Here is a 16,660-nt window from a genome sequence, read left to right on the forward strand (position 1 = left end):
CTACTGGTGAATACCACTTTCACCCCTCTCAATGTTTATTAGACAGTCTGTGTGCAGCATCTAAATGTCCCCCTGTTTGGCCTCAATCCCTGATGATCAGAATTACTCTCCTGAAGCTCAGTGACTGGCCGGCCAAGTTTGAGGAAACTTGTCTCATTTCTGTTCTTCGTTAATTCTGGGGCTTTTATAAGAACGGTCCAATTTTCCAAGAATTAAAGCAGTGATTCCATGTCCTTCATAACTCTGTGCATGACATTACTCTGTATAACACCTCGGAGTGAATTATATTGTGAAACTCTGCTAACTGTTCCTTTAAAATCCATCCTCCTGGATTTTATACAACAAGGAAATTTTATTCTCTCCCCTTAAGAAAGTTGAAGTGTCCCTGTTCTCCTCGTTGACAGGAAAGGGCTGTCCCCCACTTTATTTAGCATTAAACAGGCTCTACCTTTACCGCAGGTGAGACTATTGCTATATTTCAGAGAAATTTCCGGAGTTTTCCTAATCCCATCGATTTTATGCAATAACCTTTGATGTGGCACTTTAACAAATGCCTCTGGAAATCCAAGCACAGTATGTCTACAGGCTTCCCTCTATCCACTGCACATGTCACTCCTTCAAAGAACTTCATTAAATTGGTTATACATGATTGCCCTTTCACAAAACCATGTTTTCTCTTCCCGATTACAATGAGTTTCTCTAGATGCCCAGCTATAACCCCTTTAATGATCGACTCTAACACTTTCCCCACTTCAGACGTCAAGCTAACTGGCTTATAGTTTCCTGCTTTCTGCCTCCCTCCCTTCTTGAATAGAGGGGTTATATTTGCTACTTTCCAATCTGATGGAACCTTTCCAGAATCTAGCGAATATTGGAAAATTAACACCAGCGCATCCGATACCTCATTAGTCACCTCTTTAAAGACCCTAAGATGAAGCCCATCAGGACGCGGAGACTTGTCAGTCTGCAGCTCCATCAGTTCACTCAGCACTGCTTCCTTAGTGATTCTAATTTCACCAGGTTCCTCTCTCCCTTCCACATCTTGATTTCCAGCTATTACTGGATATTGTCAAAGTGTGCTAACTGCTGCTGTAAAATCTATCCGCTGGATTTTAAGCAACAAGGAAAGTTTTTTCTGTCCTGTTACAAAGTTGACATGTCCCTGTTCCCGTAGTTGATATGGGAGGGGTGTTTCCCACGTTATTCCCCATTAAATAACAACAACATTTACTGCAGGTGCAGCTTTTATTATATTTCCGGGAATTTCCGGGAGTTCCCTGCTTGCAGCAGTTTCACAGATATGGGGTGGATTATCAGAAAATCCTGTTGTAACTGTCGAACTGTCAGTTCTACCAGAGACTGTCCACTCTGTGTAAGAGCCAGTCAATGGTACAGATTCCTGAAAATTCCTCCCAGTTGTCCAGCATGTTTGTCTGCCTTCTGAGTATGAACGTGCAATGGGGGAATTCGAACTTTTAGGTCAGCAGCAGGTTTCCTCATTAAATGAACAGAATTGGGAGTAAATTTAAATAATTTGAATTTGAAAGGTCTTTTTTCGTAATTATCTAAATTTAAGATATTTCACCCTCCCGCCAGAAACAATTTGATTAATTATGATGATATATAGGACTTATTTTCCTTGCGATGAGTACAGCTTACAGTTGATGTGGTTTATAATTATTATTATTTAAGTTATTTTTATCTCCACTGGTGTTTATTATCCTTAGACTATCTATATTATTTTCCCTTTGTATATAATTAGCCCTATTTCTTATCATCAAAATCCCACACTTAAACTATTTGATTCACCATTAAGTATCCCAACAATTTGTTCTCAAAAGTATTATTCTTATTTTCTAATTTGGAATTTCACACTCATCTTTTTTTGCAAAGTTTTTTCTGACTCTGCCTCTTTTTTCTTGAACTGGAAGTTATTTATTTTTTCATTTATAAGATAGTAAATTTTACTTCAATAATCAAAATACGAGCTCCAGGACCAAACAAGCAATTACCTCAAACTCTGATATTTGTACAGAACGTTTTCCAGCCGCTGGAGTCCTTCACACTGAATGTAGCACCTCTGTAGATTGAGGTGTTTTATTGTATCACAGAGTCCAAGGACATGAGACAGGACCACACAGTCAATCGGGGTCAGTCGCAATCCACTAAATGCAAGTGTTCCAACAGATCCCACCGTGGCCTGAGCCAGTGCTTTATTCTGAGACTCAAACAGGTAGTGGAACGTGTTCAGGAGGTTCCTTTTAACAATTTTAGTCCCTCCATTTTGAAGCTGACCGTGAACCTTCTCCTTCACCCAGTCAATCACTCGACAGGTTGTTTGATGAAGAAATGGACTCAGAAACTCCTCCAGGGGCCGAGCTGACTGTGGGGAGGAGAGACCAGCAACAAAACGGAGAAATATCTCAAATCTCCCATCTTCCTCACTGTACGCTTCACTGAGGAGTTTCTGGATGTCCTTGGGATCGGGAGTCAGGAATTGTGCGAGTGCAGCTGCAAACTCTTGGATGGTGAGGTGTGGGAACGTGTAAACCACACTCTGGACAGAATCATCTCTCTACAAAAGTTCCATCAGGAACCCAGACAGGAACTGGGAAGGTTGCAGATTGTACTTGATCAAATCTCCATTTCTAAACACAATCTTCTTCTCAGAGACTCCTGTGAAGGCCATCTCACCAAGCTTCAGGAACACATCACGGGGGCTTTCAATCTCTCGGCCATGGTTTTTCAGAATGTTGTAAATATAGTAGGAATATAGCTGGGTGATGGTCTTGGGAACTTGCTGCAGTTTCCTGTCACTTTGTGTAAAGAAGGGATCCAGTGACAGACCGAGGATCCAGCAGTAGGAAGGGTTGTAGCACATGGTGTACAGGATCTCGTTCTCCTCCACGTGTTTGTAAACAGCTGCTGTCACTGCCTGATCTTCAAAAAACTTGTTGAAATATTCCTTCCGTTCATCACCAACAAATCCCAGGATTTCAGCCCAGACACTGATCGCAGCCTTTTCCAATAAATGCAATGCAGTGGGGCGGCTGGTCACTAGCACTGAACATCCTGGGAGCAGCTTGTGCTGTATTAAACTGTACACAATGTCGGACACTTTACACCTGCATTCAGGATCTGTGCACATGAACTGAGGTTCTGTATTTCTCCGATTGTCAGCAAAATCAATCCTGTCCTTGAATTCATCCAAACCATCGAATATAAACAGCAATCCCTCTGGGTTCTTCCAGAGCTCTCCCAGAACATTCCCAAAGTAAGGATAGAAAAACAGTATCAGATTCCTCAGGTTTATTCTGCAGTTAATGGTGTTCAAATCCCGGAGTTTAAAACTGAAAACAAATTGAACGTCTGGGTATATTTTCCCAGTGGCCCAGTCATAAACCATCTTTTGTACCATTGTTGTTTTTCCGATCCCTGGGACTCCACTCACTGCTGCTGAACTCCCAGATTTGGATTTTCTCAGGGAAAAACTGCTCTGGAACAATTGATCAGTTCGGATTTTTTCCAGTTCTCTCCGGAGATCTTTCTTTCTCCACTCTTCATGGTCCCGGCCTCTTGCCAACAGTTCATGTTCTACAAGTGTCCGATCTCGAACATTAGAAATGATCGTTAGCTCAGCGTATCGATCAATCAGCTGGAAAATATTAACCTTCTCCTTTATTAGGATAGTGTTCACTCTCAATGTTTCAGTTTGTACCCGGAGGATCTCCTTGTGTTTCTGTTCAACACCTTCAATTAAAGTAGACAGTAAATGTTAGTTGTAATAACATAAAAGGCTTCTCAATATGATTTTGCTGAATAGATAGATTCATTTTACGGTTTCAATCAAAGTTTCTGCTGGAATTAAAGCTCAATTATTGGAAACCTCGCTTGAAAGTGAGCAATGACCAAGACAAATTTAAAGTCGTCACTTGGTTCTAATATTTACTGAACATGGAGAATTTATAAAGATGATATTTTCTCTCTGATGGTGAACACTTTCTGACCTGCCTTTACTCTGGACACCTCATTACAAATCCACAAAGGCCCTGGTTATATGGTGGTAGATGTTCTCGTCAATCAGTTTATGAAATCCTCAGCGAAGCCAATCTTCTGCAGCAATGGTAAATAGGACATTGGATAGGAGTGGGAGAGGGAGTGAGTGTAATTGTTCAGGAGTCCCACTGTTATTATAACCTTCCTTCAGCAAGTTATCTTTGATATCACTGTGCACTTGGAGAGCAAGGTTCCTTCTGGTATTCTATCAGGCTGTGGGCAGGTTATCTGAGATATTAGGGCCGATTGGCTCAGTTTTCTGGGTGGCCAGTGTGGATGAGGTTGGTGCCAACAGCATGGGGTTCGATTCCATTCCAGCTGGGGTGGACCTTGGACCTGCCTCCTTGCCCTACCATGGTTTAGCTGTGAGTCGGACCTGCCTTCGGACAGAGAACTCAAAAAGAAGAATCCTTTTCCTGTTGTCCTGCGTTTCAGAAATCGCTAACACTTTTTCAGGAGTTTTACACATGCATACATTGATTGTGTTTTTATAACAGTCCTGTCATCTTACTGATCAGAACTCGAAATAGAACAACTACCTACTTCACTCCATGTAACATTACCGCAGTAACATTCACAGTTCATTTGAACTGTTTACAAATAATTAGTTTTGCTTCTAGTTTCCCACAATGTAGTTTTGGGAAATTGAAAATATATTTATTGTAATTATTACATTGGGTTCAAACACAACCCGTGAATTGTACGAATATTCTTTGAGTAGAATAGTGTGCTCTCTTTCACCGCCATGAGGAAATGGGTCAGTAGATTCCCAGTCACCCTGAATATTCCCTTTTCCTCACATTTCTCCACATTAATGTTCTGTTGTGTGAATATCTGTAGATATTTTCATTTCGCATCAAAGACTTTCTGACCTCTCATCCTGTTCCGTGAAATAATAAAAATGTAATGTTTCAAATTTCATTAACATTATCCATACCATTTAAAAAGGGAAAAATAGTGGAAGGGATAATAAGGAATGTTCTTTATGATCACTGGGAAAGGGAAGAGGCCATTAGAAATCACAACACAACTTCAAAAAAAATAGCTTGTGTCCAACAAATTTGGAGGACTTTATTGAGGAAGTCACTAGGATAGGGCATGAGAGAAATCTGGTGGACATTGTCACTCTAGACTTTCAGAAAGCCTTCGATATGCATCCTCACACTAGGTTACTTCATTTGATGGAGTGTGAGTTGAAATTTGAAGCTCTGGATTAGGAAATCTCTTCAATCCCGAACCTCAAATTTAATTGGAAGACATGTGACAAGTGATCTCTCCCGAGGGTTGGTCCTACACCCATGACTTTGACAATCTGTATTCATGAGCTGGACCAGGGTGAAAATATGAATCAGGAGCACAAGTAGTAGGGTGTTAGGAGTACAATATATACGTTTTCAGATGACAAAAACATCGATTTGAAGATTAAGATAGTAGAGGGTGATCAAATCCAATAACACGTTTAGATGTGCTACAACTGTGGACACACATTGGCAAAGAGTGTTCCATTCAGATAACTGTACCTCATACATATTGACTGGGCCAATATTGAATACAAGCATCACTTGCAGGGAACAATACTGAGACAGGGTGAGATAAAAAAGATCTTGGTGCTACTGTGTACAGATCACTGAAGGTTCATGATCAGTGCAGAAAAACTGTAGTTAAAGCTAACAGAGTATTGAGTTTATATTGATGGAACCAATCAGTGTTAAACAAGGTCTATCACATTGCCTGTACAGGTTCCTGGTCAGACCACATCTCAATAGTGTGCACAGTTTTGGTTACCCCTTCGTGTTAGATAATATAGTGTCATTGGTAAAGTTCCAATGGAGAGCTGCAGGAATGATTCCCAGCTTAGAGAAGCTCATCTACTCAGACATGCTCAAGGATTTTAATTTGTTTAATTTCAAGCAGCAAAGATTTACGCTAATTTACAGAGGCCTTGTAAATACATGAATGCCTGGATGGAGTCCCTATTGATAGATGATGCTAGTTTATCAAATTGGGGAGGACTAGATTAAACTATGTAAGTGTAGGAATAAACAGCATGTTCAGTGTTTCTTTTCTCTGCCCGGAGAACAGAGAACCTTTGGAATGAGTTTCCAGTTTCTATGGTGGGTGCTGACACTGAAGAGTGAGCTGGACCAGTTCATGACTTGGACAGAGATCGCATCATGTAGAAAGTAACTGGCTTATAGCTAACAACTGGACAACGCGATTTCCTGAATTTGATTCGATGAACTGAGGAGGTCAGAGAAGAATACGAGCAGAATTGTACTCAAACACAATCTGTAACCTCATGGCCCAGCGTATCCCCCACTCTACAAATACCATCAAGCCAGGGGTTCAATGAAGTGTGCAGGAGGGCATGGCTAACAAGTAGCAAGTAACATTCACGCCACACAAGTGTCAGGCAATCACCAGCTCCTACTGGAGAGAATCCAACCATCGCCCCTTGATGTTCAATGGTGTTACCATCATTCAATCCCCCCACTACCAACATCCTCGGGGGTTACCATTGACCAGGAACTGAACTGGACTAGCCACAAAAATACTGTGGCTACAAGAGCAGGTCAGAGGCTAAGAATCGTGCAATAAGTAACTCACCTCCTGACTCCCCAAAGCTGTCCACCATCTGCAAGGCACAAGTCAGGAGTGTGATGGAATACTCCCCACTTGCCTGGATGAGTGCAGCTCCCACAACAGTCAAGAAGATGGACACTGTCCAGGACAAAGCAGTCTGCTTGATTGGCACAACATCCACAAACATTCACTCCCTCCACCACTGACGCACAGTAGCAGCAGTGTGTGCCATCTACAAGGTGCACTGCAGAAACTCACCAAGTCTCCTTAGACAGCATCTTCCAAACCCACGACCACTACCACCTATGAGGACCAAGGCAACAGATAGATGGGAACACCACCACCTGGAGGTTGCCCTCCAAGTCGCTCACCATCCTGACTTGGAAATATATCGCCATACCTTCACTGTCGCTGGGTCAAAATCCTGGAATTCCCTTCAAACAGCACTGTGGGCGTACTTACACCACAGGGACTGCAGTGGCTCAAGAAGGCAGGTCACCACCACCATCTCAAGGGCAACTAGGGATGGGCAATAAATGCTGGCCCTGCCAGCGAAGCCCACATCCCGTGAATGAATAAAAAAAAGTGAAATGGTTTTAAATGTCCATTTCATCTCTTACCTTTCAGGTGACTGGGCATTTCAGATAAGCCTCTTCCAATGTTCATGTAATCAAATGGATCAGAACCTGTTTAAAGCAATTAACTGTCATGAAATCAGATCTGTGTAATGTTATAGCAAAATCTGCAATGTTTGAATCTGAAATTGAATTCACTGTGTGATTTTACCGTACCAAGTTCCTGTATTTCTTTTATTATTTTATCCAACTTTGGGACCCCATGATGCACTTTCACAAAGGATTCCCACATCACCCTTCGGGCCCGAGAGCCTTTCTCCATCACCAGACTTAGGAGAAGCTTGGAACTCTCCGCCCGGTTTCCCTTATCCGTGAGCTCGGTGACTTTCTGCAAAGAATAATAATGAATATATTGAGGATCAGAGTGAAAGATAAACACTGAGAATGAGAAGGAAAGGATCTGCTCAGTGATGGCATTTCCAATTGTTTTGAGTCCAATAAACAGTCACTGGGCTGAGAACTAATACATAATGAACATTCACTAAAAATCATCTTCATCTCATTTCAGTCATTAATAGCAAATAAATGTGAATAAACTAAGCCAGAAGTCTGAAATACATTTTGGGGGGAGTGAGGAATCATTGACAATCTGCAGTATTTTAATGTGATCAGTGTGATGAGTTTTCTTTGTCAAATTATTGATTGACAATATGATCCACTTGTTTCCTCACACTGACTTCTTACTGTTACAGTTTCTCATTTACTCAGCAAGAAAATAGCAGCAAATCAGATCTCTGGTGGAGGGGAAGAGACAATTCTGGTCATTAAGTTATTTTCACAGAAGAATGGGAATCTTAAAATGAAAACTGGCACAGAAATCACCATTGACTGAACCAAACCAGTACTGTTGATTTATCTGTTAGGAGAATCGACCAATAATAATGGTGAAAAATCCAATCAATCCGATCAATTTCCCCCTCAGTAACTGAAAGTTCAGAAGCTTGATATTTCTGCAAATTTGCTACAAGTATGAAAACTTGGTAAGGAGTGGGAAGTGGATAGGTTTTGAGAGTGAGTGGGACCCAAGATAACTGAACACTGTGATGGTGTGGAGGAGAGGCTGCTCATAAGGCCAGAGTCAGAGCAATGGAGAATTCCAATGGGAGGTTTCAGGACTCGAGCAGCTTACAAGGAACGAAAGGGTCAAGGTCATTAAGTTATTTAAACAGAAGAATTGGAATTTTAAGTTGAAGGCATCTGAGTACTGGGAGATATGATAGGTTTGTGAGCACACAAGTGATATCTGGGACCTGGAGTGGTTCAGGGTAAAGACAGCAGAATCTGAGTAGCTTAACATTCCAGTGGTTGCAAGGTTACCTTGGTTACCTCCACACTCAACTGTTCCAAATCCATGGATGAAGGTTGAGGAGAAGTGTTGAGATAGGGGGAGAGACTTGCAGTGTTATGTGGAGAGAAGTAGGACATTTTTGTGCTGGCAAGTTTGCAGCAAATTGAGTTCAGCTTGAAGCTGGACACTGAAATCCCAGATAGCCTGGCTAAGCTTTAGTCAGTGACCAGGGGGAGAAATCCAATCAAGTGGTGAGAAGATGGAGTTTGTGGCTGGGAAAGCAGACAATGGGGTTAATTTTTCCAATGTCTAACAGTCGGAAAAGGGAGTTACGTTCCACACCAAGAGTATAGAGGCAGGAAATTACACAGTGAATGAACTCAATTACCTGATGTTCACCCATGAGGGGTGACTGTCAGAGCGAGAAACAGGGAAAGGAGTTTTAAAATATTCTTTGACGAGATGTGGGCATCACTGGCTAAGTCAGCATTTGTTACTCATTCTTAATGACCCTAGAGAAGGGGATGGTGAAGGCTTTCCCACTATACCCTCCCTGTTCTCTCCTTTTCCCAGCCTCATCAAACTCTTTCCTTTTATTTATAGAGATAAACCTGAATCACTCCCCTATCATTTTACAGATAATGATGGATCTGCTGGGTGTTTTCAGTTTCATATCATTGTGTCAGATTCACAATATTTGCAGTTCGATCCATTTTCCCATTTCTATTCTGTAAGATTTGGTGATTCCGTTATCTAATATGGGAACAATTCTCAGTGGCAGCATGGAAAGCAAATTAGGTGTTGGGGTATATTAAGAGGGCAATATTGAGCCAAAAGTGTGAGGTAATTTTCAACTTGCTAAAAACATTGGTGTGACCATACTTAGAATATTGTGTATAGTCCTGATTGCCTCAGTACAACAAGGTTATGAGAGCTACTGAAGAGAACAACTAGAACGCTTGAGAGGATGGAGGGGTTGGGCGAGGATCTATTGTGTAAACTGGGCGTGTCCTCACTGGAAAAAGAGATTGAGAAGTAATATGATTGCTGTTTCCCATTGACTTCAATTTGTGAGGACACCATGATGCCACATTAGCTCAAATGCTGCCTGGATGTGAAGGGAAAGCACCATCACCTTTCCTCTGGAATTCTTTTGGCCATGTTTGAGCCAAAGCTGCGATTAGGTCTGGAACAGCGTGGTCCTGGCAGAACCCAAACTGAGTATTGGTGACCAGGTTATTGCTGAGCAAGGGCCAGTTCAAAGCACTGTCGATGATACCTTCCATTGTTTTGCTGATGACTGAGAGTAGGCTGATGGAATTGCAATTGCTGGCTCAGATTTGTCCTGCTTTTCATGGATAGGATATTCCCGTGCAATTTTCCATATTATCAGGGAGATGCCAGTGTTGCACTGAGACAACTTGACTAGAATTGCGGCTAGTCCTGGAGCACTAATCTCCAGCATTACAGCCGGGATATTGTTGGGGACCTTGTATCCAGTGAGCTCGGTTGCTCCTTTACATCATGTGGAGGGATTTAAATTGGCTGAAGACTTGTTTCAGTGCTGATGGGAACCAGAACCTAGTGGATGAATCATCCACTAAACACTTCGGACTGAAGATAGTTGCAAAAGCTTCAGTTTTATCTTTTGCACTCGTGCTGGGCTCCGCATCATTGATTATGTGAATGTTTGTGGAATCTTCTCCTCCAGTTAGTTGTTTAGCTGTTCACCACAATATTACTGGTCTGGCAGGAATGCAAAGCTATATGCACTGTTGGTTGTGGGATCACTTGCTTCTGAATATCACAGGATCACAGAGTGCAGAAGAGGCCCTTCGGCCCATCGAGTCTACATCGAAACGTGAGAAACACCTGCCCTACCTACCTAATCCCATTTACCAGCCCATAACTTTGAATTTATGATGTGCCAAGTGCTCATCCAGGTACATTTTAAAGGATGTGAGGCAACCCACCTCCACCACCCTCCCAGGCAGCGCATTCCAGACCTTCACCACCCTCTGGGGAAAAACGTTTTTCCTCACATCCCCTTAAACCTCCTGCCCCTCACCTTGAACTTATGTCACCTCGTAACTGACCCTTCAACTAAGGGGAACAGTTGCTCCCTATCTATTCTGTCCATGCCCCTCATAATCTTGTACACCTCAATCAGGTCACCCCTCAGGTCTTCTCTGCTCCAAGGAAAACCACCCAAGTATATCCAACCTCTCTTCATAACTTAAATTTTTCATCCCAGGCAACATCCTGGTGAATCTCCTCTGCACCCCCTCCAGTGCAATCACATCCTTCCTATAATGTGGCGACCAGAACTGCACATAGTGCTCCAGCTGTGGCCTCACCAAGGTTCTATACAACTCCAACAGGACCTCCCTACTTTTGTAATCTATGCCTTGATTGATAAAGGCAAGTGTCCCATATGCCTTTATCACCACCCCACTAACATGCCCATCCTCTTTCAGAGATCTATGGACACATATGCCAAGGTCCCTTTGTTCCTCAGAACTTCCTAGTGTCATGCCGTTCATTGAATACTTCCTTGTCAAATTACTCCTTCCAAAGTATATCACCTTACACTTTACAGGGTTAAATTCCATCTGCCACTTATCTGTGGTTTTGACCATCCCGTCTATATCTTCCTGAAGCCCAAGACACTCAACATCACTGTTAACAACCCGGCCAATCTTTGTATCATCCGCAAACTTACTAGTCCTACCCACATTGTCATCTATGTCATTTTTATAAATGATGAATAATAGGGGACCCAGCACAGATCCCTGTGGTACACCACTGGACACAGGCTTCCAGTCACTAAAACATCCTTCTGTCATCACACTCTGTCTCCTACAACTAAGTCAATTTTGAATCCACCTCGTCAAATTACCCTGTCTCCCATGTGCATTTGCCTTCTTTATAAGTCTCCCATGTGGGACCTTGTCAAAGGCTTTGCTGAAATCCATATAAACTACATCAACTACACTACCCTCATCTACACACCTGGTCACCTCCTCAAAAAATTAAATTAAATTTGTTAGGCATGACCTCCCTCTGACAAAGCCATGCTGATTATCCCTGATCAAACTTTGCCTCTCCAAGTGGAGATAGATTCTCTCCTTCAGAATTTTCTCCAATAGTTTCCCTACCACTGACGTGAGGCTCACTGGCCTGTAGTCCCCTAGCTTCTCTCTATAACAATTCTTAAATAGCAGAACCATATTAGCTGTTCTGCAGTCCTCTGGAACCTCCCCCGTGGCCAGAGAGGAATTAAAAATTTGAGTCAGAGCCCCTGCGATCTCCTCCCTTGCCTCCCTCAGCAGTCTAGGACACACATCATCCGGACCTGGAGATTTTTCCACTCTTAAGCCTGCCAACACCTCCAATACCTTGTCACTCCCGATATCAAGTTGCTCAAGAACCTTGCAGTCTCTATACCCGAGTTCGATACCTTCATCCTCATTCTCTTTTGTGAAGACAGATGTGAAGTATATATGTTATGGTGATGTGTTGTGGCCTCATCAGGTTGGCATCTCATGTTTATTTACCCCTGATGCTGATCCGGCAATGCTCTCCTACACATTAATTGAACCAGGGTTGAGCCCCTGGTTTGACTGAAATGGTGGAGTGATGTGATGGATATACCTTACCACAATTCTGCAGCTGATGGCCCACAGCACTTTGTGGATAGTGAGTTTAGAGACACTAGATCTATTGTGTATCCATCACATTTAGCACGGTGATACTATCGCACAACACAATGAGAGGTGTCTTCAATTTGAAGACAGTACTTCATTTCCTACGAGGACTGTGCGGTGGTCACTCCTATCGTGTCATAGACAGATGCATCTGCAATAGGTAGATGGTTGAGGACAAATAAGGTTTCACCTCCTGTTGGCTCTCTGGCCAACTGCTGCAAGCCCAGTCTGGCAGATATGTCTTTCAGGACTCAGAAAGCACTGTCATTAGTGGTGCTACCGAGCCATTCTTGATGGGAGAAATTAAGTCCCCACCTATAGTGAATTCTCTGCCCCTGCTTTTTCTAATTAACCTGGAGGAGTCCATATTCATCAACTGAAGGAGGGCAACAATCAGCAGGTGGTTTTGTTGTCTATCTTTGGCCCCATGCCAAGAGATTTCCTGGGGTTCTGAGTCTATATTGAGGACTCTCCCTGGTTACTGTATACCCCTAGGCTGCCATCTCTGGTGGATCCATCTAGTGGGAAAGGGTATACCCAGGAATAGTAGCAGAAGAGTTTGGGATGTTGTTTGATGGTCATATTGACAGGATTATTCTTATGTCAGGCTGTTGTTTTATTAGTCACATTTGTTACAAGTCCTTCAATGTTAATAGGGACTTTGCATGGTCGACTGAGCTGTGACTGAATCCAATGCTGGGTGGTCTTATTACACCTTTTTATAAATGTGTTGCATGTTGATCTAGACCATTTCAGAGGGCAGTGAAGAGTCAGCCATGTTGCTGGGTGTCTGGAGTCATATACAGGTCAGGATGAGTAAGGACAGCAGGTTTCCTTCCCTAAAGGACATGAGCCACCCAGATGGCTTTTGATGACAATTCAATATTATCTAATTACCTTAGATCAAATTCACAAACTGTCACAGTAAGATCTAAGTTCAGGTCTCTGGAGTATGAGTCCAGGCTACTAGTTTGTTAATTCAGTAACACAACCACAATGCTGCTGTATCTGTATGTGGTAAGTGTTGTATGCTTGGAAGAAACAGATCACTTTGGGTCTATGGTTCCCAAAGCTCTGAGGCTTTCCTCACCTCATGCTTGGTTCTGTTGTAGGCTAATTATTGGAGGTTGATTTATCACCATTATCAGCATGTGATTGCCCGGGTGTTAGAAGATGATCTAGATAGATCTTGGTCTTCTATCATCCTTACATTCTGCAACTTCTGTAATGTTTAAATAACCCAAACTCATTGCAACCCTCCCACTTACCCGATGTTCTTTTCCATTGAAAATCTTCTCGTATGTTAACAATGAGCTGATTCCATCCACCCCTTCTTCAATCGCCTGTTCTAGTCTGTCCCAGTAAAACTTTGTCAACTGGAACAGCTGGAAATCATCCCACTTTGTCAAGAACTCAGTGATTCTGGAGTTTGGATCTGTGAACACAAAATGGAGAAAAACAAACATCATTGAATTTCTAGCCACGTTGTTCTACTTCCTTTACAGGAAGCGACTGAATCCTCCTGTGAGACACATTATCAAACAAAGTGTGAAAATCCAGAAACATTAAGTGATAGCATAGCTGATTTGTGACCTAATTCCTAACCTTGCCCCAAATCCCTTCATACCCATGGTTAACAAGAAGCTATCAATCTCAAATTTAAAACCAGCAATTGTCTTTATTGTTTGCTGGATGTGGGAGTCGTTGGCAAGGCCAGCGTTTGTTGTCTATCCCAAATTGCCCCAGAGAAGGAGGTGGTGAGACACCTTCTTGAATCACTGCAATATATCTGGTGCCTGTATGCCCACAGCGCTTCTGGGAAGGGAGTCCCAGGATTTTGACACAGTGACAGTAAAGGAACAGTGATTTTATTCAAGGTCAGGTTAGTGTGTAGCCTGGAGAGGAACTTGCAGGTTCTGGTGTTCCCATGCATTTGTTGCCCTTGTTCTTCTTGGTGGCAAAGGTCATGGATTTGGAAGGTGGAGTCAATGGAGCCTTGGTGAGATGCTACGGTGCATCTTGTAGGCACTACACACTGCTGCCACTGTGCATAAGTGGTGGAAGGAGCTAAGGTCTTCACATTGAGGATACCTTCCCTCATCATGCTAATTGGGATAGATTTCAAACAGATCTAGCAACTCCAGGCAGGGCAACCATGAGGTGCTGTGAGCGATCAGCAGCAGCAGAACTGTACTCAGCCACAATCTATAACCTCATGGCGCGGTATTTCCCACACTCAACCATTACCACCAAGCCAGAGGATTAATCCTGGTTCAATGAAAAGTGTAGGAGGGCACACCTGGAGCAGCATCTGGCATACCTAAAAATGAGGTGTCAACCTGGTGAAGCTATAACACAGAACTACTTGTGTGCCAAACAGCATAAGCAGCAAGTAACAGACAGAGCTAAGAGATTCCACAACCATTGGATCACATCTAAGCTCTGCAATCCTACCATGTCCAGTCATGAATGATGGCGGACAATTAAACTACTCACTGGAGGAGGCGGCTCCACAAATATCCCCATCCTCAATGATGGGGGAGTCCAGTACATCAGTGCAAAAGATAAGGCTGAAGCATTTGCTACAATCTTCAGCCAGAAGTGCCCAGTGGATGATCCATCTCGGCCTCCTCCAGATACCCCCAGCATCACAGATGCCAGTCTTCAGCCAATTCAATTCACTCCACGTGATAAAGAAACAGATGCAGGCACCAGATACTGCAAAGGCTATGGGCCCTGACAATATTCCAGCAACGGTATTGAAGACTTGTGCTCCAGAACTTGCAGCGCCCCTAGCCAAGCTGTTTCAGTGCAGCTACAATACTGGCATCTGCCCCTACAATGTGAAAAATTGCCCAGTTATGTCCTGTACACAAAAAGCAGGACAAATCCAACCCGGCCAATTACCCATCAGTCTACATTCGACCATCAGTAAAGTGAAGGAAGGAGTCAACAACAGTGCTTTCAAGCGGCAATTGCTCAGCAATAACCTGCTCACTGACACTCATTTGGGTTCCGCCAGGGTCACTCAGCTCCTTACCTCATTACAGCCTTGTTTCAAACATGGACAAAAAAGCTGAGCTCCAGAGGTGGGATGAAAGTCACTGCCCTTGACATCAATGCAGCATTTGATTGGGTGTGGCATCAGGGAACCTTAGCAAAACTGTAGTCAATGGGAATCAGTAGGAAAACTCTCCAGTGGTTGGAGTCAGACCAAGCACAAATATAGATGGATGTGGTTGTTGGAGGTCAATCATCTCAGTTCCAGGACATCACTGCAGGAGTTCCTCACGGTAGTGTCCTAGGCCCAACCATCTCCAGCTGCTTCAGCAATGACATTCATTCCATCATAAGGTCTGAAGTGGAGATGTTCACTGATGATTGCACAATGTTCAGCATCATTCACAACTCCTCAGATACTGAAGCAGTCCATGTCCACATGCAGCAAGGCCTGGGTGATATCCAGGCTTGGGCTGACAAGTGGCAAGTAATATTTGTGCCACACAACTATCAGACAATGAGCATCTACAACAAGAGAGAATCTAACCATTGCCCCTTGAGATTCAATGCCATTGCTATTGCTGAATTCTCCACCATCAATATCCTGCGGGTTACAATTGACCAGAAAGTGAACTGAACCAGCCACATAAATACTGTGGCTAGAACAGCAGGTCAGAGGCTAGGAATGCTGCAGTGAGTAACTCAACTCCTGACTCCCCAAAGCCTGTCCACCATCTACAAGGCACAAGTCAGCAGTGTGATAGAATACTCTCCACTTGCCTGGATGAGTGCAGTTCCATGAATACTCATGAAGTTTGACAGCATCCAGAACAAAGCAACCCAGTTGATTGGCACCCCATCCACAAACATTCACTCCCTCCACCACCGACACAGTTGCAATAGTGTGTACGATCTACAAGATGCACTGCAGGAACTCACCAAGGCTGTTTAGACAGCAACTTTCCACCCACAGACGCTACCATCTCAGAAGGCAAGGGCAGAAATAGATGGGAACACCACCATCTGGAAGTTCTCCTCTAAGCCACTCAGTATCTTGGCTTGAAAATATTTCACCATTCCTTCACTGTTGCTGGAACTCCCTCCATAACAGCACTGTGGATATACCTGCGCCATATAGACTGCAGCAGTTCAAGGGCAATTTAGAACTCAGGATGAGCAATAAATGCTGGCCTATCCAGTGAAGCCCACAACCCATGAATTAATTTTTAAAAATGTTTTAAGTGGTGGATGGGATGCCGATCAAGTGGGCTCGTTCTTCTGGATGGTGTAGATTTTTGAGTGTTGTTGGAGCTGCAGACATATAGGCAAGGGGAGAATATTCCATTGCACTCCTAAGTTGTGCTTTGCAGATGGTGGGCAGACTTTGAGAA

At 43.2% G+C, this 16,660-nt stretch overlaps 1 protein-coding gene across 1 annotated transcript in view; it reads right to left on the bottom strand.

The window, feature by feature from the left end:
* Positions 1-16,660, bottom strand: part of LOC144672925 (NACHT, LRR and PYD domains-containing protein 3-like) — a 124,139-nt gene that overhangs the window by 99,413 nt on the left and 8,066 nt on the right. The window contains 4 exon segments of the mRNA XM_078534938.1: positions 2,013-3,750; positions 7,260-7,325; positions 7,431-7,602; positions 13,538-13,704. Coding sequence (XP_078391064.1) covers positions 2,013-3,750; positions 7,260-7,325; positions 7,431-7,602; positions 13,538-13,704 — 2,143 coding nt within the window.

This window comes from Cetorhinus maximus, unplaced genomic scaffold (assembly GCF_964194155.1).
Source record: "Cetorhinus maximus unplaced genomic scaffold, sCetMax3.hap1.1 HAP1_SCAFFOLD_145, whole genome shotgun sequence".
In the NCBI taxonomy this organism is placed as follows: Eukaryota; Metazoa; Chordata; class Chondrichthyes; order Lamniformes; family Cetorhinidae; genus Cetorhinus; species Cetorhinus maximus.